At 40.0% G+C, this 24,074-nt stretch overlaps 1 protein-coding gene across 3 annotated transcripts in view; it reads left to right on the forward strand.

The window, feature by feature from the left end:
- The first annotated feature begins 5,724 nt into the window (after positions 1-5,724).
- Positions 5,725-24,074, forward strand: part of LOC149181167 (adenylate kinase, chloroplastic-like) — a 230,748-nt gene continuing 212,398 nt past the window's right edge. For 2 of the 3 annotated variants that reach the window (XM_089416475.1, XM_089416477.1), the window contains exons 1-2: positions 5,851-6,329; positions 6,438-6,521. In XM_089416475.1, the coding sequence (XP_089272601.1) occupies positions 6,078-6,329; positions 6,438-6,521 (336 nt within the window). In that variant the 5' untranslated portion in view covers positions 5,851-6,077. Of the gene's footprint in view, positions 5,808-5,850; positions 6,330-6,437; positions 6,522-24,074 lie in introns of those variants that run through there. The other variant, XM_089416476.1, reaches the window with a different exon arrangement.

Here is a 24,074-nt window from a genome sequence, read left to right on the forward strand (position 1 = left end):
CGAAGCCGTTGCACAGAGTCAGCAGTTGGAGCAACTTGTAGGGGAAGCATGTTCACGTGCCCTTGAGCTAGAGATTGTGGTCGAGTTGCCTGTTGGCATACGAATCCACAAGCTGGCTAGTGGGTTCCGTGAAGCAAAGGAGGAGGCCGCGAGGATTTAGGTGGATCTCAGCTTGCAGATTGTAGAGTTGAAACTGCAAGTACAGCCTTCAACGCCACCAGAAGTCACCGAGTAGTGCAGAGGCATCATTAAATCTGGACGGGAAACGATCACACATGCCATGAAGGAGTGCGCCGACTTGTTGGATCAGTCGCTTATTATGCTCACTTCACTCTAGGAAGATCCAACCTTACAACGACTGGAAACGGAGGCAAGGGAGCTCCAACAAGCCTATGATAATGTTAGAGGAACTGCGCAGATGGTTGCTATTACGTAGCGCTTGGCCAAGATAAGGGAGGCCCAGGCCCTGAAGATACAAGCTGATGCTGCCAGATAGAAGGAAGCAATGATTAAAGAACGTCTCCAGCCTTGGCTTGATGAGGCATTCGTGGTTTCCATTGCCATCGAGCACAAGGTGGCCCACATGCAGGCAGAATATGCACTCGGTGAAGCAGCTGAAACAAAGACTGATGTGTCGGCGACCCGCATAAAATAAGTACAACGGATGGCGGAAGAGTTTGCTGCAAGTACGAGCGAAGCACAAAAGTTGCTGACCGACCTCCGCGTGAAGATTGTCACACCATTCGAGTGACTCGGGACGAGTCATGATGATTATGTTGGGGGAATGTTGGGTAGCGTAGGCCCCGCGTAACGGTTTTGGGGCTCAAAGCCCGCAATTTTGGGTAAAGAGTATGGTAAAGACTCCGCGAAGTGCGTGTAGCGCAAACTGTAAGAAGTCAAGTCAAAGGGTTGTCCGCCCGAAATAATGTAAAATAATAAGAAGTGAGTCGGCCTACCCATGGTCCATGGACCATGGGAATGTATAAATAGAGCAAGGCTCTATGGTTAGAAGGCAGTTTTTTGGTATGTAGTTTTGGATCTCGAATGTAATGGGTTTATGAAGAGAGAAGTCTTGAAGTGTCTGTAAGTCTGAGTCAAGGGTGTTGGTAGATAGATAGAGGCTCTGCAGTTGTGTGCGCAGAGGCCTGGTAGAGTCTGCAGTTGTGTGCGCAGACCCCTGCAGCTGAGTGCATAGGGCAGATCTAGTTGTATTGGCAAAAGAGTTGAATAAAGATAAGTTGATTATGAAATATTGTGTTGATTCTGAAATTCTGTGGATTTGGTTAATTTCTGGTTTATATATTTGTTTGATCTGTGCGCTTATGCTTATGTTCTGAGTTTATGCAAATCTATAACATTTTTGGGTGCGCGCATTGATTATCTCTATTAAATGTTTGCTTAAAGACTGTAAGAAGTAGATCTGATCTATAACAAACTCAGTATTAATAAGTAGTAAGGATTTGCCTTGTTTCGGATCTACGCGGAAGCAGAGTGGCGTGAGGCCCCAGAGCAGTGCGCGACCTCTCCAGACCACATCAAGACATCCCAAGGGTGCGAAAACTTGGTTCCAACACCCTCCCCTGCTACCTCGGGTGAGACCTCAGTCTGCGCTTCGCGGACTGTTGCCGAAAGGGCCGGTAGCTGCGGGATTTGTTTGGCTAATAACTCTTCCGAACCTGGGTCAGGCCCCAATAAGCCAACAAGAACACAAGATGTTGGCTCTCTACCAGGGCCAAAACCTCTCTTCTCTTGAGAGGAAAACCCTTTAGTAAGTTTCTCTTATTGAAGCTTCTTATTGATCAATGCCAAACCCTAGACCCTTGACTAGGATGTCCTCCAAGCACAAGTCAAGTCTTTCCTCTTTTCTGCACTATGTTCCCCAACACATGGACTTCCTCCTTCTGGCACTTTGCTCCCCAACACTTCGTCCTTTTCTTCATTGCTTTGTCTAGAGATAGACCTCGGCTATGTTAGCTTCTTGATGAGATATTCTTCTTCCTTCCTTTGAGATGTTCTTCACTTAAGGAGACACCCTTCTCTTGATCCAACGAAACTCTTCTTGAAGTCTAGGTGTATGACTGTACAACTACCCTAGTTTTCCCACGTGTGATACATACCCTAGAGAATTAGGGTTCCTTTCCTTTGCTAGAGAGATATGCTTCTTCACTTTACTTGGGAGGCCTTGTAGGCCTAGTTTCAAGCCCAAACAACACTAGTTCATGGACTGTTTGTCCCTACTGTCATACCCACAGACTTAACCACCTTTTCTTCGCACGTGTGACTATTTCTAACCCTAGAAACAATCCTCTTCACTTCAATTTTTCTCCTCCTTCCTTCGCTACACTAGGAGACCTCTTCTTCATCCTTTGTTACCCTTTCTCTTGCCTCTTTTCTTCACAGATTTCAGAGCTACTTGGTTTACGTTGTAATGGAGTGGACAACCTCTATATATAGAGGATTGCCCCTCCTTTTAGGCTGACTTGAAGACTGTTTGCAGGTCGGCTTGTTATGCTTACATCAGATAGCTTCTTTGGTGGCATCATATGCCTGGAGGAGACTCTTTGATGGTGCCCATGCTTTGGAGGAGACTTGACTTTGCTTGGAGGAGTATTCTTTGACTTCTATACAAACAAATACATGGTGCAACATGCCCTTATGGTCTTCAACATTTTCTTTTGACTATTTGACTCACTTATAGCACTTTAACTTGTGCTAGACCTATTTCAATGAGCAAGAAACTCATTGACATATATTATAAAAATAATATTTCTTTTCTTGAATAAATACAAATATCAAAAGTACATTTATGAATACCAAACCTAGTTACATTTCCTTCAATACGAGAGGGACAAGAGAGAGAGAGAGAGAGAGAGAGAGAGAGAGAGAGAGAGAGAAGACATGAGAGAGAGAAGGAGAGAGGGAGCGAAGAGTAAAGACATAGAGAGAGAAAGGTGGAGAGAGGGAGTGACAAGGGAGAGATGGAGAGAGAGAGAGAGTGAGGGAGAGAGGAGAGCGAGAGGGAAGAGAGAGAGAGAGAGAGATAGATATATATGGATATAGAGAGTGTTTGTCTAAGGGGTGAGATAGAGAAACAAAGGAGAGATGGAGGGAGATAGAGATATAAATGGAGGGGGGAGAGAGGGAGCGAGGGAGAGATAGATAGATATGGAGAGAGAGAGAGTGTGTGTGTGTGTGTGTTTAGGGGGGTGAGATAGAGAGGCAAACAAGGATAAATGGAAGGGGAGAGAGAGAGAGAGAGAGAGAGAGAGAGAGAGAGAGAGAGTGTTTAGGGGGTGAGATAGAGAGGAAAACAAGGATAAATGGAAGGAGAGAGAGAGAAATGGGGAGAGCGGGGGGGGGGAGGATGGGGGGAGGGAGAGAGAGGGAGGGAGATAGACACATAGATGGAGGGGGGAGAGAAAGGGTAGAAGAAAGAGACACATAGATATAAATACATATATTATATCATATTGAACATTATTAACCACAAAGGAAGAGGAAGTAAGGTTTTTACAAAAGGTAAAAGAAATTGGGTTTAGAAAGCCATCAATATTTTGGTTTTCATTGAAATAGATGCATTGATTTCAGTGTAGATGTTGATTCCTAATCATATTTAATTGATTTCACTCAATGCATTGATTTTAATGTAGTTGTTAATCTAATCTTTTTCAATTGTTTGCAATATATGTATTGATTTCAGTGTAGATGTTGATTTCTAATTCTATTTGATTGCTTGAACTAGATGCATTGATTTCGATGTAGATGTTGATTTCTAATCCTATTTGATTGCTTGCACTAGATGCATTGATTTCAGAGTAGATGTTGGTTTCTAATTCTATTTGAATGCTTGCACTAGATGCATTGATTTCAATGTAGATGTTGATTTCTTATTTGATGTAACTATATGTATGATGTACATTAATTTCAAAGTAATTAGATTAATAGCGTGCATTGATTTTAGTATAAGCACAAAAAAAGTAATGATGACGTGCATTGATTTTCGCATTAAGTAATTCAACCATAAATGAAATACTTGAATTTTCATCTTAAATAAAATGTTCACTTACCTAAAATATTTGCTTCTTGAAACTGTAATTAACTACATTCTTATTATTCCCATTTTCCATCATTCAACATCATTAGTCACGTTGCATTCAAATGATGTAATATAAAACAACTACGCTTGAAACTTACTTGAGGTTTAACACTCCAGAAGTCACAATGATTAACTTTGGAGAAAACTACTATTAGTATTAGAGAGCAAGAGAGATAAGGTATGACATTATTACAATAGTCCGAGTCAAAGATTTGAATGATCTATGATTTCAATTGCCCTTTTCGTATAATACATATGACAAGATGACAAAACTAACAAGTGTGACAATAAGAACAGTAGAAGAAAATAGTTTGAGACTAATCACAACGAAGACTATTTGTAATTAACCGCATTTTTTTTTTATTTGAGAAAAGATCTGGTAATTTTGTTACTGAAAATGAAAATACATTTTGTAAATGCTAAGACACATTCAGGAGATATCCAAACAACCAACACAAGGTCGATCAAAAGCACCAAAAAAAACAATCCCTTAGCAAAGGACCTTGGAGGATTGTACACATAAAGTCATAACCTCGGGCCGAAGGCCCCATAAATTTACATAATGGTGCAAAGGCCTGAAATACAAACAACCCCAAAAGGGGACCAAGATAAATGGTTGAACCTCGTAGGGTCGGACCCAGAAGGATGCAAATGTGGGCCAAAACCTCAGCCATACGTCAACAACAACCATACCACCAAGCCGAGAGTAGCCATGCCAGAAAAAAATGCACCTAGATGGAGCAACCAACAACGAGACACACAACAAACGACCCCAAACACTATGCGCTACAGAATGAGCAACAAAACCCACGCTAGGACGTGACAACGGTTAAGGGCCGCACTAGAAGCACTAGTCAAAGGCACACCAAAGCACAGGGTAACAACAACACAAAAACATAGAGGAAGAAGGTAAGGAAGCCTCCAAAATCCACACCCTCCTCAATGCTGAGACCCCTTGAATACAGGATAACAACTGTGCACCATAAGCTGGCCAAAGGCAACACCACAACTCTGCACCAAAAGGAAAAGCAACACGAAGACGAGGGCTACGAAGTCCAGAGTTCCAACCTCTGAGCCCTCGCCCCATTGGCTACATTCTTATTATTCACATTTTCTATCATTCAACATTATTACATTGTCAATTTGTATTCAAAATTTGTATTTCATCATTTTCCATCATTCAAGTTATTAATAGTCTCTATCATCTCAACAAATTAAGGTAATTGAGCAAATTTAAAATTAAAATAACGAGATTAATCTTATACATATTTAACATATTTAAAATGATCAAGTGAAACAAATTTTCAATGCTCGCATATGACTCAAACTAGCCTAGATCTATTTTAACCCCGAACCTATCATGTGCCTAAATAAATTCAATCACACCAGGTGCAAACATTTCCTCAAATTTTACACCCAAAAAAAAACTTACACCTCAACAAAATTTGATACCTCTCAACACTTAATAAATCCAAAATTTAAATTAATTTTAATAATTATGAAATATAACTCTCCTAAATATTTTCTTTTTGCTTTTTTACACATGTATTTTGATTGAATTTTAATATTAAAATGTCAATATTGTATTTTTCCATCGTCCGAAAAAATATCAGTCACATATTAATGAAAACATGATGATTTTGATGTGAGCCTGGTCATATTTTAAGCATATAATAAATCAGATCGAGCAAGTGCACGATGGAGCCTAATTGTAAGTCTGATCGTACATTTGAAGACGTTTGAAAGGAATCTTACTGATGTTTTCATAGGGCTTAATTCTAAAGTTTGGTTTGTACATTTGAAATGAACATATAAATAAATTTGACTGAGAGCATCTTTTGTTTTTGTCTTTATTTATCCCTTCCCATATTCAGGATTGTATAACTGCGAAAGCTCAAGTTTAAATGCCCATACATGGTCTGAATCCAGACCATTCCAGTGGAGGAGAAGTGTGTCAGCAGCTGGGCAGTTAACTTGTTCAATGATGGCCAGCCTGAGCATAGTTAATAACGTGCCATTGCAGTCGAACCGGGCGCCATCGGCTTCTTTCTCATGTTCCCCGATTTCGACTACTTCATCACCATGCTGCTTCTCAGCAGGGGCGGCGCTTCCTTTCCGGGAATCTTCACGGAACCAGGTGCTCAGAATTGGAGACGTTATTAGGGGTAACAGAGTAGGAGGAGCTAAGGTGGTTTGTACCAGGAAGAGGGGCGCTGTAATACCAATGGCCATGGTGATGATTCAATCGATTTCAGATTCAATTTGATTGATTTTGTGAAATAATAAATGAAATGCTGAAGCATTCATAGATTGAAGCTGTTTAATTACATTGTTTTGGCAGGCGAAACGAAAGCCCTTGAAGATTATGATCTCTGGGGCGCCTGCCTGTGGTAAAGGGACGCAATCTGAACTCATCGTGAAAAAGGTATGTTCTTATTGCCCTTTACTTGACTTTGATTCTTACTTCTAACGGTTCCGGAGCTCAGTTGGAAACCAAGTGAAAGTCAACAATATAAGAAAGAGTAAGCAGTTTCCCACTCTCCTAAAAGGAGAGTATGAATGGATATGCCAATGCAGTAAGATAGTATTGTAAACATTGCACAGATGACAATCACACGTCAAAGATGTATGATAAAACACAACAGCAAGAGAAGAACATGAATTAATAGAAAAAATAAATAAATTTATATGGTTAAAAGTAGGTGTTTCTTTTATACGGTTATAGAGGAAATATAATATTTACACTTTATTAAACTTTAATAATCAAATTGTGACAACCAAAATCACTTGGCTCACCAGCCAAAAAAAAAATCTTGTTCACCAATTTGATGTGTGGCTCAGTCATAACCTTATTATTATTTTTATCTGTTATACATATGTTTTATAATCACAGGGAGATCACCTATATTTATAATAAACTAGAAAGAGCCTACTGTGTGGCCCAGCAGCCGGAACCCCAGGCACATATTCGCACAGATAAAGACCCGGTTATGGACCAGGTGAAGATCTAATTCAAGATCCAATACCAGCAGCCATAACCCCTAAAATGTTGATTTGCTGGTTCTTTAGATTCGCCGCCTCACATCGCCGGTCTCCAATAAATCTATTGCAAAATCAAAATTCACTTTTCAAAAGGTCAATAGCTAAATTTGTTACAGATCAATAGCTAAGCTTACAATTTTGAGCTATTTAAGTGTGTTTCCTATTGACGTTTTGAGCATCAAACAGCCCTGCCTCACATTCATCCTTACTGCCTGCTCTTTTGCCCTTCCCTCATGCCCCCTCCTACCTAGCATTCCATCCCGCCTCTTCCTCTCTGCCTTACCTTCTCAGCCTACCTCATTTGGGTTCAAAGACCTTATCCACCCAGCCTACCTCAATTGGGTTCGACAACCATACCACCCCGTCTACCCTACCGCGCTATACTCCCTGCCTTAATTGTGGAGCATGCATGAATCCTCGCCTTGGGGGGTTTGGTTCACCTACCAAGCAGTAACAAGTCAAATATGCACAGTGATTAGACAATGACCTAAGGAAACTTAAGTCCATGGTGTATGTACACCAACAAAAGAAAGGCCACAAGCCATGACACCATAATTGCCAGGTATGTTAGTATCAGATTGAGGGAGGATGCTATCACATCAACCTCAACCTGGAGATTTTCACCCCAAACCGACATCTAGATGCAAACACACTTAGAACATGGCAAATGGAAACTCTGTAGCAGGAACGAAGTTGAGGATGAACGGCATCTAGATGCAAACACACTTAGAACATGGCAAATGGAAACTCTATAGCAGGAACGAAGTTGAGGATGAACAACAATACTTCTGTGATGGCTGTCTGTAACAATTTTATTGCACCGAGAGTATTAAGGTGTTCTATAGCCTGTTATAGCCTATTATGATATAGACATTGTCATTTATGTGACAATATTTAAAAGATATAAATTAATGTACATCCATCTTAAATCTAGGTCTGTCAAGTATTGAGAAAAATCAAATTTTTAAATGTATACATTTTTTTACCATCTAATTTCATGTCACATATTAATAATAATAATAAAAATTTACATCTAAAGAAATTTGATCCCTCACAATATTTAATAAACCCAAGAATAATATGAATCTACGCAAGTGTACACTTCAAATGCAAGATAAATGTGAATACACATTACTTTTAAATAACTGCTATCTACCCACTTGAATGAATTAAGAAGTCTGATGACAGATATTCTACATTCTGATATTCATCCTAAGGGATTTAGTACAAGTGTGTTTCTATGGCTTTTATATGGTATTATAGTTTTATGGATCACAAAAGTGGTCATGAGTCACAGCGCATTGGGCATAGTACTCAAGTTATTATCATCTCGATGTAATTCCTTTTGATGTCTAATTTCTTGTTATTCTGTCACATTTCCATGTTTGATGACATTTTCATTAGAACTTGATCAATCACATAGTAGCAAAGGTGAACTGTCTATCACATAGTAGCAAAGGTGAACTGTCCAGTCAAGTGAAGTGTGTGAGGTATGCAAACCTGAAAGAAGCCAATACTTACGATAGCATCAGAAACCTGCGCATACTAAATGTATACCAAGTATATCCATAAAGCATAGCTCCTAAAGTGATAATAATGACCGGTTACATAACAACTCTTTATACTTAGGACAATAGTCCCGAATAATATAGGGACATCAATATATCCAGTACAAATCCATGTGTTCAATAATGATTCTGTTGACTTCTATATATACATTTTGGCCCACTACTAGTTTGACTGGTTATTACATATACATTTAACCTCATATATATTCCCATTAAGGTCATAACATACCATGAAACTAAGGAATAAGATTTAGTTGGTCTTCCACTTTTGCCACTGGTGGTTATCTATCCATCCATATTTAATTCCTTTTGACACCAATTCTTGATAGCTTTATTTCCTTTGATATCATGCATTGTTGTAGTTGTTGGTGTGTGATACTATCTTCTTGAGTAATTTTTTCTTTATGTCAAATTCCATGAATGCCATTGATTCTACAATATTTTTCCCTGTTAGTGTTGAAGATGGTTTTTTTAATTTTTCTTGCAAACTTTCTTGGCAATGAAGGGTGTTGCTAAGGTTCTACCTTTGATTTGTTTTCTTTGTTTTACACACCCATATCATTAATCTTTTGTTATAATACAACGGCATGCCATAGTCTCTGTTCTTGATCTTCAATTATATTTACTTTAGAGAGATAACGCCTTCAAACATTTTTGTTAATCTTTCTAAATTGGGTTTTACCCTCTCTAATTGGATCTTAGCATCTTCAATTACCTTAAAGCCAATCTTCTTGTACTATATCTTCATTCTCATTTTGAAGTTGAATGGTGATGGTGTCCTTCAACTTAACCTCTCAATATTTAGGGCTTCGTTAACTATCTTATAATTTTTATTGTCAACTTTTTTGGTATTTGATTATGCCTCTTGTAGATGCATTTCCACATACTTAAAATCTTGTTTATGCTTACACAACCTTTTTTATTTTCAGACTTTCTTTCTTAATTCTGCCTTGAGTTATCCTTATCCTTTTTCCTTTGCACATGATTCTTTGCTCTAAATTCTTAACCTCCTTACTTAGTGCTAGATTAAGGTCTTGCATATTGGAGAACTTATCACCCTACTTTCTAAACTTTTCATTATACTACAATAATTTGGAAGGTTCTTCTTTTGCTTCCTTTAAATAAAATTTGGAAGGTTCTTTGCTTCCTTCAATTCGTCTTTTATTTTTATGGCATATCCTCCATGTTTGTTTCTTTTATCCATCTAATTGAGGAGATTAGATTGTTCAATTTTCTTCTAAGTAACATCTTGGGAAACCCTAAGAACTTTGCTCATTTCGAGGATGATATCTAGGGTAACCCCTCAATTCTTCAAGTCACAAGGCTAGGTCAACAATAAAGTTCAAAGCCATTACAAAAATACATTCATTATGAGCTCAACATGACACTGAGAACAGAACTTAGTTGGGAAGGATAACAATCCACCCCACAACCACTCGGGATAAACCCTGTTAGAATTTCCACACACCCTAGGTTTGGTCTATGCCTTAGCTAGGAACATAAACACACTAGTGGTACCATAACTTTAAAATGACTTGCACAATGGAAATATAATAGCAATGAGATCAATATAGTACACAAGAATTTATGGCCCAAAACTTATTTCTTATTAGTCCTTCAATAAGAAAACCTTAGGGCTCCCATACCAGGGATCATGGCCCTTTACACTCCCTGTACAATTTCCAATATCAGGTCTATCCTTTGACCTGTACACTTAAGGCTGAGGACTAGTCCATTAGGCTCTCCTTTGCAACCTAGCCCACTGTCACTTGACTGAAGACTTCTGTCCACTTGCTGTCCTTGCTACCAACCTTACATTCTTGCTATTATTTGCCTGTAAATTGGCTGTCCACGTTCAGCAGACCTCAGTCTGCTTGTTCTGACCTTGTTAAGGTCCTACCAGCTCTGTGTAGGCCTTAACCTACCTTCCTTGACACCTAGCAGATCTCAACTTACAACTATCCAATTATCTAAGTCTCTGCCTGTTGAAGAATGTAGGGCAAAACAATATCTTAATGATTCTTCACTTTATGATAACTGCTTGTGATGTCTTCCCTTTAGTTAAATTCTTTTATGATAGTGTGTTCATTAATCATCAAATGGTTATCAAAACCAGAAGATCAACAAAATGCAAGTACACAAGATGTTGGCTCCAAGCCAGGGCAAAAACCTCTCCTCTTGAGAAGAAAAACCCTTCAATCTCTTCTTATAGATATTTGTTGACGAATACCAAGACCCTTGAAAAACTTGTTAATTTTTGGTATGTTCTATGCTTAAGAGCAATTTACTTCAATTTCTTTATTAGCCCAATATCAATATCCAGTTTAGCAATCACATCAGCATGATAGTAAAATGCAGATAGAACATAAACATAAACAGTAGAAGACAAGCCAAGACAAGAGGACACAAGATGTGGCACCAGCCAGGGACAAACCCCAATGTGGGGAAACCCTTGATCAATTCTTCTTATATTCTTCAATAGTTCAGGAGAGAGAGATAGTACAAATTTACAAATCTGATAATTTATGACAGCAGCAGAAAATCCCTAACCAGAAAAGTCAATGCTGGTCAAACAGGGCAGAATTCTTCCTCTAAGCAGCTCGGTCAAACCCAGTCAACTTCAGCCTCCAACAGCAAACCCAAACAGCCCAAAACAGTCCAAAAAAGTCCAGTCAAATGCTGGTCAACGAAAGTCAAACTGCGGCCAGATCTAGGGCAGTCAATGCTGGTCAAATGGGAGGTCAAATCACCTCAATTTCAGTGCCCATATCTGCGGCCTGCCAAGGAGAAGATGCCTCACCTAATGTGCAGTCAAAAGGAGGTCAACGCTGGTCAACGCAGCCCAAAATACAACCTTCTGAAATTCGGTCAATGTAGGTCAACGCAGTCAAACAGCCAAACAGAAAATGTCCTTCCTTCGCACGTGTGAGAGATTGCTGCCCAGATTAGCGTACCCAATCAAGTGAGGAGAGAGAGATGTGATGAGATGAGATGATGAAAGAATGACTTGAGGTCTCCTCCTTTTATATGCAACGTTGAGGATGAGTTGGGGGTTAAAATCCCTGTTTTGCTTGCTGGCCGACCTTGACAATTTGTCAATAATACAAATAAATTCATATCTTCATTTTTACATGTCGGAATCAGATGATCTTTAGATCAATCCTACACCTCTCAGAGAGAGGAATCCAAGAAAAATATCAACTGCCATAAATAAGATGACCCATGTGGAGTTTGGCCCTAGTTGCCAATTTTAACACTCCCTCTCAACTAGGGAGAACTCCATTTGCTAATCCATCTGCCAGTCGATACTATCTCTGCCATCAATGCACTGATCTGCTCTGCTGAACTATGAAGAAGAAGTGATCGAGAATGTATCATACCGTTGTCTACTGACCCGAAGTTAGTCCCAAATAAAAGAGAGTGTCTCATACCACTCTTACTGACCCAAAGCCAGTTCCAATCAAAAGAGAGTGTGTCATACCACTCTTACTGACCCGAAGTCAATTCCAATTGATCCCAGATCAATATCGGTCATCCTAGCATAGGGAGTACAAAAGTACATGATGCGTCCATCAGTAGTACTATGGTCCCTATCCTCATTTCCCTACTCATTGGCCAGATGAGAAGTACTTCCCATGAGTCCCAGACTGCATGGGTAGGATGTCTTAGCAGGAGAAGGATGAACCACTCATCCCGCCTACATGTCGCCACGGTGTATCATAGGGGAAGGTTGAACCACTCACCCTGTACACAACAAACCACTAGGGGAAGGCTGAACCACTCACCCTATGGTTGTTCATTGCTCCAAGAAGTACCCCAACCCCCCCGGAGCTCCTAGAGCTCAATGTCCATATCATATAGAACCCTCAGAAGAGGGTCTCTCCACGACTCCAAGTCGTTCTCGGAAGGCTAAGAACTTAACCTTCCCCAGGGGCTTTGTTAGAATATTGGCGACCTACTCATTAGTCCTAATGTGATGGAGTCTTATTGCTCCTCGTTGTACCATATCTCGGATAAAGTGGTACCTGATATCTATGTGCTTGGAGCGATCATGAAATACAGGATTCTCTAATAATCGGATCCCACTCTGGTTGTCGCAGAGGATCACGGTGGTATCCAACACATGTCCAAACAGCTCACTGAAGAGCTTCCTCAACCAGACAGCTTCACAGGAGGCCATACTCACACCTATGTATTCGACCTCAGTGGTGCTCAAGGCAACTGACTTTTGCTTCCTGCTCATCCAGGATATCGAAGCAGAACCCAAAGAGAAACAACACCTAGAAGTGCTCTTGCGATCCACCACACTGCCGGCCCAATCAACATCCGAATAACCATGCAACCTCACATCTCTGGCAGTGTATCTCAGTCCATGAGTGATTGTGCCTCGAAGATATCTTAGAAGATTCTTGGCGCCAATCCAATTTATATGATGAGGCTCAACCATATATTGGCTCAATGTATTAACTGCAAAACATATATCCGGACGAGAGTTCACCAAGAACATCAGTGCTCCTATGAGTTGACGATACTCAGAAGCATTTCCCAATTTAGGTCCAACAGCACTACCACATAACTTCTTGAAGTTAAGTTCCATCGGGGTAGTCACAGGCTTGCAGTCTACCATCCCAAATCTTTCCAATATCTTCACAACATATTTTCCTTGAGATAGGAAAATTTCTCCTGGCTTTTGCCAGACCTCCAACCCTAGGAAGTAGTGCATCAGTCCTAGGTCCTTCATCTCAAATTCAGAAGCCAACTCCTTCTTACATTTGTGAATGAGAGGGTCTGCACCTATCAGAAAGAGTTCATCCACATAAAGTACCAGTATGAGAGGTTTATCACCTTCAACCTTAAAGTAAAGGTTCGGATTGGCTTCACTTCTAGTGAATCTCAGCTTCATCAGATAACTATAAATTCTCTCCTACCAAGCTCGGGGTGCTTGCTTCAAGCCATAGAGAGCCTTCTTCATACATGAGATTCCCGGTCATGAACCTTAAACCCCTCGGGTTGTTCCACATAGACTTCCTCTTTAATCGAACCATGCAAGAAAGCGGTCTTGACATCCATCTGATGTAGGTTCCATCCTTGCGAGGCAGCAAGGGCTATGATCGAGCGGATGGTGGTGTATTGGGCAACAGGTGCAAATATCTCATCGTAATCTACACCTTCCTTTTGAGAGAAGCCTCAAGCAACAAAGCAAGCCTTGAACTTTTCTGCACTTCCATCAGCTCCATGCTTGATTTTGTAGAGCCACTTAGAGGTGACAACCGATTTGTCCTAGGGTCTAGGGACCACATCCCAGACATCATTCTTCATAATAGACTCATATTCTTCATTCATAGCATCCTTCCATACTTGTTGCTTCACGACTTCTTCAAATGATGAAGGCTCATTTTGAATGATAGTGCTCATGACAGTCAAGTATCCTTGATACCTGTTTGGCTTCTTGCTTTCACAGAAAGTCCCCCTTGGTGCAATATGTCTCTTGGCATCTTCTAGAGTCTCCCTAAGCCATGAGGGTCTCCTCTTGGAGGAGGAGGGCTCTTGGGGAGGAGGATCAATAGGATCCATAGGTTCATCAACATCAGGCATCGTCTCGTCCTCTTTTTCACCCTGTTTTCCGGTGTCAGCTTCTTTGTCCTTCCTTGGGATAGGAAGGTTGTTGATCTTGCTGAGGGCCATATCTTTGTCAAAGGTGACATCATGACTTATCTCAACTTCCCTTTGACCAGCCACATAAATTCTATAGCCCTTAGAATTTTTGCTATAGCCCACAAAGATTCCTTTCTTCCTTGATGCACCCAATTTGCTTCTTTTCTCTTTCGGCACATGAAAATATACGGGACTTCCAAAAATTCTAAAATGAGAGACATCAGGTTTCTTACCAGTGAACATTTCTTCGGGAGTCTTGGAGTCCAATGCTTGATGAGGGCATCGATTTTGAACATACACGACGGTATTTGCAACTTCAGCCCATAGGAACTTTGGAAGCCCTTGATCATGAAGCATGGCACGAACAACTTCTACAATAGTACGATTCTTCCTTTCAGCCACACCATTTTGCTCGGGACTGTATGGTGTTGTAGTCTCCCTCTTAATGCCAACTTCTCTGCAATAATCATGGAATTCATTTGATTCCTACTTAGTCCCATTATCAGTGCTCAATATCTTGATTCTCTTCTCGGATTGATTTTCGATCATGGCTTTGAAGTGACGGAACCAGGTGAACACTTCATCCTTTTTCAAGAAGTAGATCCAGGTCTTGCGAGAATAGTCATTTATAAAGGTGAGATAATATAAGTATCACCACAAAGAGTTTACGGGCATCATACCAGATATGTCGGAGTGTATCAACTGCAATATATCGGTGGTCTTGCTATTACTTGAGGGGAATGGTCCCCTTGTAAGTTTTCCTTCGGCACATCCTGGACATACACCTTCATGCTCTACTTTGAACTCGGGCATTCCTGTCACCATCTGTCTCACATCGAGAAGAGCCTTATAATGAAGATGGGCAAACCTTCGGTGCCATAGTTCAGATTGTAGAGATGTGTCGCAAGACATGGCTCCTAATGGACTTCCTCCAACTTGATACAAAGTGTCAACCTTGAACCCAAGAGTAAAAGCATCTTTAAAATTCCTTTTCCAAACATGTACCTTTCCATTGATGAATGCCACCTTGTATCCTTTGTCTTCCATTGCCGAAATGGACACTAGGTTCTTCTTGAGATCAAGTACATATAGAACTTCTTGTAAATGAATCGTGTTACCTTGATTCAATTGAAGGGTAACATTCCCTACTCCCTTCACGGGATAGGTGGCATCGTCTCCAAGAATAATCTCCAAGTTTGTCTCCTTCTCTATCAGATTAGAGAGAGCTTCCTTGTATCCGGTGAAGTGCCTTGAGGCACCACTATCAATTAGCCAATTCCCCAAAGAGTCCAGAGGAGAGGTAGTGGAGAGGGCCGATATAAGATAGTATTCCTTTTGCTTATTGTTAACAACATTTGATTCTTCATACCTGGAGTTCCTTGCTTTCTTGGAGGGTTGACCATTTCCATGATGTCCCACATTCCTTTTTCCTTTGCCATTGAACCTGCCATTCCTTTGATTGTTGTTGTTGAAGTTGCCCTTGGAATGATTGTGATCATCATCATGTGATGTGTCCCTTCTATTTGGACACTCCCTTGCATAGTGGCCAAACTTATTGCAAACAAAGCACCTGCCCTTCCTTCCACCCTTAGATCCAGGCTTTCCATTGAAATGACCTTTAGACCTTGCATTATTTCTCCTTTTGGAATGAGTGGAGAAAGCAATGGGGTTGCTTCTATTAGAAGGCATCTCTTGCTCCACCATTCTTGTTTTTTCTTGAATGCATCTCGACATCAATTCTTCAAACCCTGTCGTAGATCTCCTTGGAGGTGTTCAAATTAGAGATGTAGGCCACCAGATGTTTGCCAATGGAATCTCTTATAATCTTCTTCGCTTTGACTTCAGCCTTATTGTACTTGTTCTTCGCAGCAGCCGGTGCATTTGAAGAAGGCTTAGGGATGTTCCCCTTCACATAATCCAACACTTCTTGTTCTTCCAATGTCAGATCAAGATACATCTTCCATCTATGATAGTCAGACTTTTCACGGAGCTTGTATTCAGTCGTGAAGTGGGATGAAGAACCCATTGAGCCTTTTGTCCTTGTCCAACTATCTTCGGTGATTGCTCTTTCACTCTTGCTTGGGCTTTATCTTCACCTAACCTCTGATACCATGTTAATTTTTGGTATGTTCTATGCTTAAGAGAAATTTACTTCAATTTCTTTATTAGCCCAATATCAATATCTAGTTTAGCAATCACATCAACATGATAGTAAAATGCGGATAGAACAGAAACATAAACAGTAGAAGACAAGCCAAGAAAAGAAGACACAAGATGTGGCACCAGCCAAGGACGAACCCCAATGTGGGGAAACCCTTGATCAATTCTTTTTATATTCTTCAATAGTTCAACAGAGAGAGATAGTACAAATTTACAAATCTGATAATTTATGACAGCAACAGAAAATCCCTAACCAGAAAAGTCAACGCTGGTCAAACATGGTAGAATTCTTCCTCTAAGCAACTCGGTCAAACCCAGTTAACTTCGGCCTCTAATAGCAAACCCAAATAGTCCAAAACAGTCTGAAAAAGTCTAGTCAAATGTTGGTCAACGAAAGTCAAACTCTTGCCAGATCTAGGGCAGTCAACGCTGGTCAAATGGGAGGTCAAATCACCTTGATTTCAGTGCCCAGATCTACGGCCTGCCAAGGAGAAGATGCCTCACCTAATGCGCAGTCAAAAGGAGGTCAACGTTGGTCAACACAGCCCAAAATATAGCCTTCTGAAATTTGGTCAATGCAGTCAAACAACCAAACATAAAATGTCCTTCTTCCTTCGCACATGTGAGAGATTGCTGCCCAGATTAGCGTACCCAATCAAGTGAGGAGAGAGAGATGTGATGAGATGAGATGATGAAAGAATGAATTGACGTCTCCTCCTTTTATATGCAACGTTGAGGATGAGCTTGGGGGTTAAAATACCTGTTTTGCTTGTTGGCCGACCTTGACAATTTGTCAATAATGCAAATAAATTCATATCTTCATTTTTACATGTCGGAATCGGATGATCTGTAGATCAATCCTAAACCTCTCGGAGAGAGGAATCTAAGAAAGATATAAATTGCCATAAATAAGATGACCCATGTGGAGTTTGGCCCTAGTTGCCAATTTTAACAACACTAGATACAAAATTACCTCCAGCACACTTGTCACTATCCCAATGCAGTTTTCGTTCTTCAAATGACAGGGTTCTTACTTCTCACTATATTGTCACTTGTCTCCTTCTTTGGACTGTCACTGTGTAAGGAGATTCTCGGTCTACTTCCTGCTTCACTGTCCAGGCACAGGTCTCGGTCTTCTTCACAGTTCTCGGTACTGCTTAAGTCTCAACTTCCTTCTTTTCTAGTCATAGTCACAACCTTGGCTTACTGTGGATTTCGTTCAACAATTGGAGTCACTTATATATTGTCCTATGACAGTATATCTTCGCTGAGGTTACTTGCTATCGAAAAGATGTAACCCGAGAGTATATCTGGTACCCAATCCTCTACATGCGGTGATACTTCTTCGTTTCACTTCTTCATTGTATTCAGCAAAGATGTCTGAAGATGATGGTCGTTTAGAGGTGAGATTATTCCTTATTTATAGTGACTATTGCTTGCACTATGAGCCGACATGAATGCTTGGAAATAGGCCGACATTCCCAATAAGGAGATCATTGGCTTCTTCGTAGTCGAGCTGCCAGAGGGATAGTGACAATCACTTAGGAGATTAGACCTTGACTTTTATGACTTCTTTATAATATTTATGTCAAGGCAACAAATCCTAAAGATATCAAGAAAAAGTCTTTGACCTATAAACACTTCTTGCTCATGAAACCCATGATGCAAGGAATAATAAATTTATTTGTTTCTTTTCTACATAAAATTATAATTACAAGTCATAATGAAAACCGAACCTAGTTACATTTTCTTCAACACTCCCTCTTAACTAGGGAGGTATTCATTAAATGGTACATGGCTATTCTCAACACTAAAGAGATCTCATAAGAAGAGTCAGACTAGTAATCCATCTATATAGCATCATTATAACTAACATTGTCACATAGCAAGGCCTTGACTGACAACTCTATCTCTCAATAGATTAGAGCACAATGTTGGCGAGACTAATGATTATAGACACCTTCATCATTGTCTCTCAAGGTACATACCCACCTAGGTGTTCACCGAGTATGACCTTCTAGGACTATTCTTATCTTGGGTCCCCAGCCCTCAAAGAATATCGGTCCTTTTGCCTACTCTTGTCTTGGATGCCCTACACATCCTCAAAGAGTATTAGATGCCAGATGGTTACTCAATCCTCCATTCTTTCTTCCAAAATGAAGACAAGAATGATGTGTCTATCTCTCCCTCTCAACTAGGGAAGATATGTCAACCAATCCAAGCTTGTTTCTGAAATACACAAGCTTCTTATTGGGAAGAGATTTTGTCAGAATATCAACAGTTTGATCATCAGTGGGAATATACTCCAGCTTCAGCATGCCATCTTGTACTAGCTTTCGAATGTAGTGAAACTTGATGTTTATGTGCTTCGTTTTCCCATGAAATACTGGGTCCTCGGATAGTCTTATACAACTGGTGTTATCACAACGTATTATGGTAGGGTCCAACGGTCCTGCAAACAGATCAGATAACATTTTCCTTAACCAGACCGCTTCCCTGCTTACTTCACAGGCTGCAACGTACTCGGCTTCAGCACTACTTAAGGCTACTGTCTCTTGCCTTCTTCTCATCCAGGAGACCATAGAGGATCCCAGGCTAAAACATCCTCCTATAATGCTCTTTCCATCCTTCTCATTGCCACCCCAATCAGAATCAGTAAATCCTTCTAGATGAATGCTTTCCCTTTTTCATACTTTAGGCAATAGTGGATGGTTCCCTGCAGATATCTCAGTATGTGCTTGGCAGCTATCCAATGATCATGTCTTGGCTCTATTTGAAATTGACTGAGAACATTCACTGCAAAACAGATGTCTGGCTGAGTATTCACTAGATACATCAGAGAGCCAATTAGTTGTCTATACTTAGTAGGATCCACTGGACTGGATTCAGAGTTTCTCAATATCTTCATGTTTGTGATCATCAGAGTTGTCATGGGTTTGCATTCCATCATATCAAACTTCTTTAGTAACTCGATCACATACTTTCCTTGTCCTAGGAAGATTTCATTTAGTTCTTGCCAAACTTCTAGTCTCAAATAGTAGTGCATGAGTCCTAGATCCTTCATATCAAATTCAGATACCAACAGTTTCTTACACTCTTGAATTCTTTCTTTGACTCTGGTTATTAGAAGATCATCCACATATAGAAGAACAATGACAGGTTCATTATCCTCCACCTTGATGTAGAGATTTGGATCTGCCGTGTTTTTTCTGAAACCCAATCTTTGCAAGTATGCATCCATTATGGTATACCATGCCCTAGGAGCTTGCTTGAGGCCATAGAGTGCCTTCTTCAATTTGCAAGCATGGGTTTTTCTATCCTTTACTTCATATCCCAATGGTTGTTCTATGTAGACTTCTTCATCTATGGTACCATTCAAGAATGCTGTTTTGACATCCATTTGATGTACCTTCCATCCCATTGATGCTACCAGAGATATCAGAGATCAGATCGTGGTGTACCTTGCTGTGGGAGAAAAGGTTTCTTCATAGTCAATGCCTTCTTCCTGAGAGAAGCCTCGAGCCACAAATCTTGCCTTGAGCTTGTCAATGCTTCCATCTGCAACATGCTTGATCTTATATAACCATTTAGAGGTTACCACTGATTTGTCTTTCGGTCTTGGGACAATTTCCCAAACTCCATTCTTCATAATAGATTGGTATTCCTCATTCATTGCATTCTTCCATTCTTGATGTTTGATTGCTTCTTCAAAAGTGGAAGGTTCACCTTCAGTGAGCTTGGATACGTATGCTGCAGATCCTGAGTACCTTTTTGGTTTCTTGCTTTCCCTAAATGTCCTACTTGCAGTGTGACCTGCTGCTTCTTGAAGAGTAGATGTTAACCAGTAAGGTCTCTTTCTTCCTTCAAGGAGAGTGATTGGTTCACTGGGACCTTCTTCTTCATGATGAGAGACTTCTCCTTCATTTGTAACTTCTTCCTCGAATATAGGAAGATCTTCCTCATCAGAATCGGATGGGAGATCCTTGGATTTCTTGAAGGCAATGCTTTCATCAAAGATTACATCTCTGCTTACTTCTATTTGATGTCCTTCCTTTATGTAGATTCTGTAGGCTTTGGAAGAGTTGCTATATCCAACGAAGATTCCTTTCTTGCTTGCAGGATCTAGCTTCTTCCTTTTGTCCTTGGGAATGTGAATATATATTGGACATCCAAATATCTAGAGATGATCAATATTAGGTTTCTTCCCAGTGAAGACTTCTTCTGGAGTTATATTGCCAAGTGACCTGTGAGGGCTTCTATTTTGGATGTACACTGCAGTGTTTGTTGCCTCTCCCCATAGAAATTTTGGTAGATCTTGATCATGGAGCATAGCCTTGACACTTTCTTCTATAGCTCTATTTTTTCGTTCAGCTACTCCATTCTGCTCGGGATTGTAAGGAACAATAAGCTCCCTCTTAATCCCAGCCTCCTTACAGGAAGCAATGAGTTCTTTGGAAGTGTATTCACTTCCATTATCTGATCTTAGGATCTTTATCTTCCTTTCCGTAAGATTTTCTACCTCTATCTTAAATTCTTGAAATTATGTGAATACTTCATCCTTGGTTTTAAGTAGATAAACCCAAGTTTTCCTTGAATGGTCATCAATGAAGGTAACATAGTATAGATGACCTCCAAGGGATTTGGACATTGGACCACATACATCAGGGTGATGAGATCTAGAATCTCTTGAGCTCTAGATGTACTATTTGCAAATGGTTTCTTTACAATCTTTCCCAGGGCACAACCTTTGTAGACCCCTTCATGTTCTTCTTTCAGATTTGGTATCCCATTAATAATGGAATTTAGAGTTGGTAGAATCTTGTAATGGAGATGGCCCAATCTTCTATGCCATAGTTCACATGGGCTTATTTTGATGTGTACAAGTGCTTGATTTTGAGGAGATGAGAGTCTATATAGTCTACCTTCTCGAACTCCAATGATTCTTGCTTTTTCAATGCTTGAATATTTAGCCCAAACAACTACTTTACCATCTATAAAAGCAACTCTATCTCCTTTTTCTCCTAGTGATGAAACTGAAATAAGATTTTTGCACAAACCTGGAACATATAGGATGTTATTGAGATGAATATTACCTCCACCTTTTAGCTCAAGTGATGTAGACCCAATTCCTTTAACGGGATAGCTCTTGTCACCAAGCTCCTCTGAATATGAAGATTTTCCTTTGGACAGAGTCTTGAGTTGCTTGTGATACCCGGTCATATGTCTTGAAGCTCCACTATCTATTACCCATATGTTCTCATCTTGAAATGTTCTGGAGAGATCTGAGAATAGTCCTTCATTTCTTGAAACTTTGGGATCTTGGGAGGAGAAGAATTTATCCCATCCTGTCTTGAAATTTTGCTTGATTAGGCCAGCTAATGATGAACACTTCCTTTCAAGCTTCTTCATGATATAGTTGATCTCCTTCATGCCCTGTACGAACCTCTGATACCATGTTGAAGAATATAGGGCAAAACAATATCTTAATGATTCTTCACTTTATGATAACTGCTTGTGATGTCTTCCCTTTAGTTAAATTCTTTATTATAGTGTGTTCGTTAATCATCAAACGATTATCAAAACTAGAAGATCAACAAAATGCAAGTACACAATATGTTGGCTCCAAGCCAGGGCAAAAACCTCTCCTCTTGAGAGAAAAAATCCTTCAATCTCTTCTTATAGATATTTGTTGATGAATACCAAGACCCTTGAAAACACTAGATACAAAATTACCTCCAACACACTTGTCACTATCCCAATGCAGTCTTCGTTCTTCAAATGACAAGGTTCTTAATTCTCACTGTATTGTCACAGGTCTCCTTCTTTGGACTGTCACTGTCTAAGGAGATTCTTGGTCTCCTTCCTGCTTTACTGTCAAGGCACAGGTCTCGGTCTTCTTCACAATTCTCGGTACTGTTTAAGTCTTGGCTTCCTTGTTTTCTAGTCACAGTCACAACCTCGACGTACTGTAGATTTCGTTCAACAATTGGAGTCACTTATATACTGTCCTATGACAGTATATCTTCGCTGAGGTTACTTGCTATCAAAAAGATGTAAACCGAGAGTATATCCTGTACCCAATCCTCTACATGCGGTGATACTTCTTCGTTTCACTTATTCACTGTATTCAGCAGAGATGTCCGAAGATGACTGTCGTTTAGAGGTGAGATTATTCCTTATTTATAGTGACTATTGCTTGCACTGTGAGCTGACATGAGTGCTTGGAAATAGGCCGGCATTCCCAGTAAGGAGATCATTGTCTTCTTCATAGTCGAGCTGCCAGAGGGATAGTGACAATTGCTTGGGAGAGTAGACCTTGACTTTTATGACTTCTTTATAATATTTATGTCAAGACAACAAATCCTAAAGACATCAAGAAGAGGTCTTTGACCTATAAACACTTCTTGTTCATGAAACCCATGATGCAAGGAATAATAAATTTATTTGTTTCTTTTCTACATAAAATTATAATTACAAGTCATAATGAAAACCGAACCTAGTTACATTTTCTTCAACACTGGCAACACTCTTGCTAGCGCTCGGCCTGTTACCTCAGTGCTTAGCTTGCCAGTCTAAGGAGTTGTTAGCTCTGCAGTCACAATTAGGGCTGTGGCTACACGCAGCGCTGCTTTAGCAGACTCGGCCTTGCTATTGCTGATCTGCAGCTTCTAACCAAATACCTCAGCCCTCTTCAACAGATTGCGACTCCTCCTTAAGCTATCCACACAAGTGATGTCGTTCGCACATGATCTCTCTAGCCTATCCTTTGGCTAGTATATATACTTGTCCAAGGGGTGTGAAAACCCAAGGGTCATGTCTCTTAGCCTTGTTGGGCGACCTTGTTGAAAAATGTAACTAGGTTTGGAACATAATGACATGTGTAATTGTAATTTTATGCAATTGATGAAAAGAAGAAAAATAAAATTATTATAATGCTTATCTCATGGGTTTCATGAGCAAGGAATTTTATTTTAGTGATGACTCCCATTGTGAGCCGTTAGGATTTGTCATCTACTCATAAAAGTCAGTTTGAGTCTATGTCATGTATGAAGGACCCTTCTTGGGCATGTTACATTTTGTATGGGTCATTAGATAAGTATGAAAGCCCTCCAAGACAAACACAAGGCATCTCCCTTCAAGTCAGCGTCAAGAAAGATAATAATACCTCTCCAAATGACACATTGGCCCAACTTGCAGTCATGTCGGTTTTTTGCATATTCAATTCAAATCTCATTAAGCCATTCGGGCACAACTACTGAAACTGCGATTAATGATGTTTCTTCGACAGCACATCAACTACTACGTTATCTTTCCCTTTGTTATGTAATATATCTATGTCAAAGGTAGCAATTTTGTCTATCCATTTTTGTTGTTCTGTAGATAGCATTTTCTGATGGAGGAGATGCTAAAGACTATTATGATCTGTTCGTATTAAGAACTTACTTCCCAAGAGATATTGTCTCCATTTCGCTAAATCGTGCATAATAGCAAGCATTTCCTTGTTGTATGTAGACTTGAGACGTTCGTGCTTATTGAGTTTTCTGCTTTCAAAC

This window comes from Pinus tabuliformis, chromosome 3_2, assembly GCF_031772625.1.
Source record: "Pinus tabuliformis cultivar Carrire ecotype Pingquan chromosome 3_2, CPIR1, whole genome shotgun sequence".
In the NCBI taxonomy this organism is placed as follows: domain Eukaryota; kingdom Viridiplantae; phylum Streptophyta; class Pinopsida; order Pinales; family Pinaceae; genus Pinus; species Pinus tabuliformis.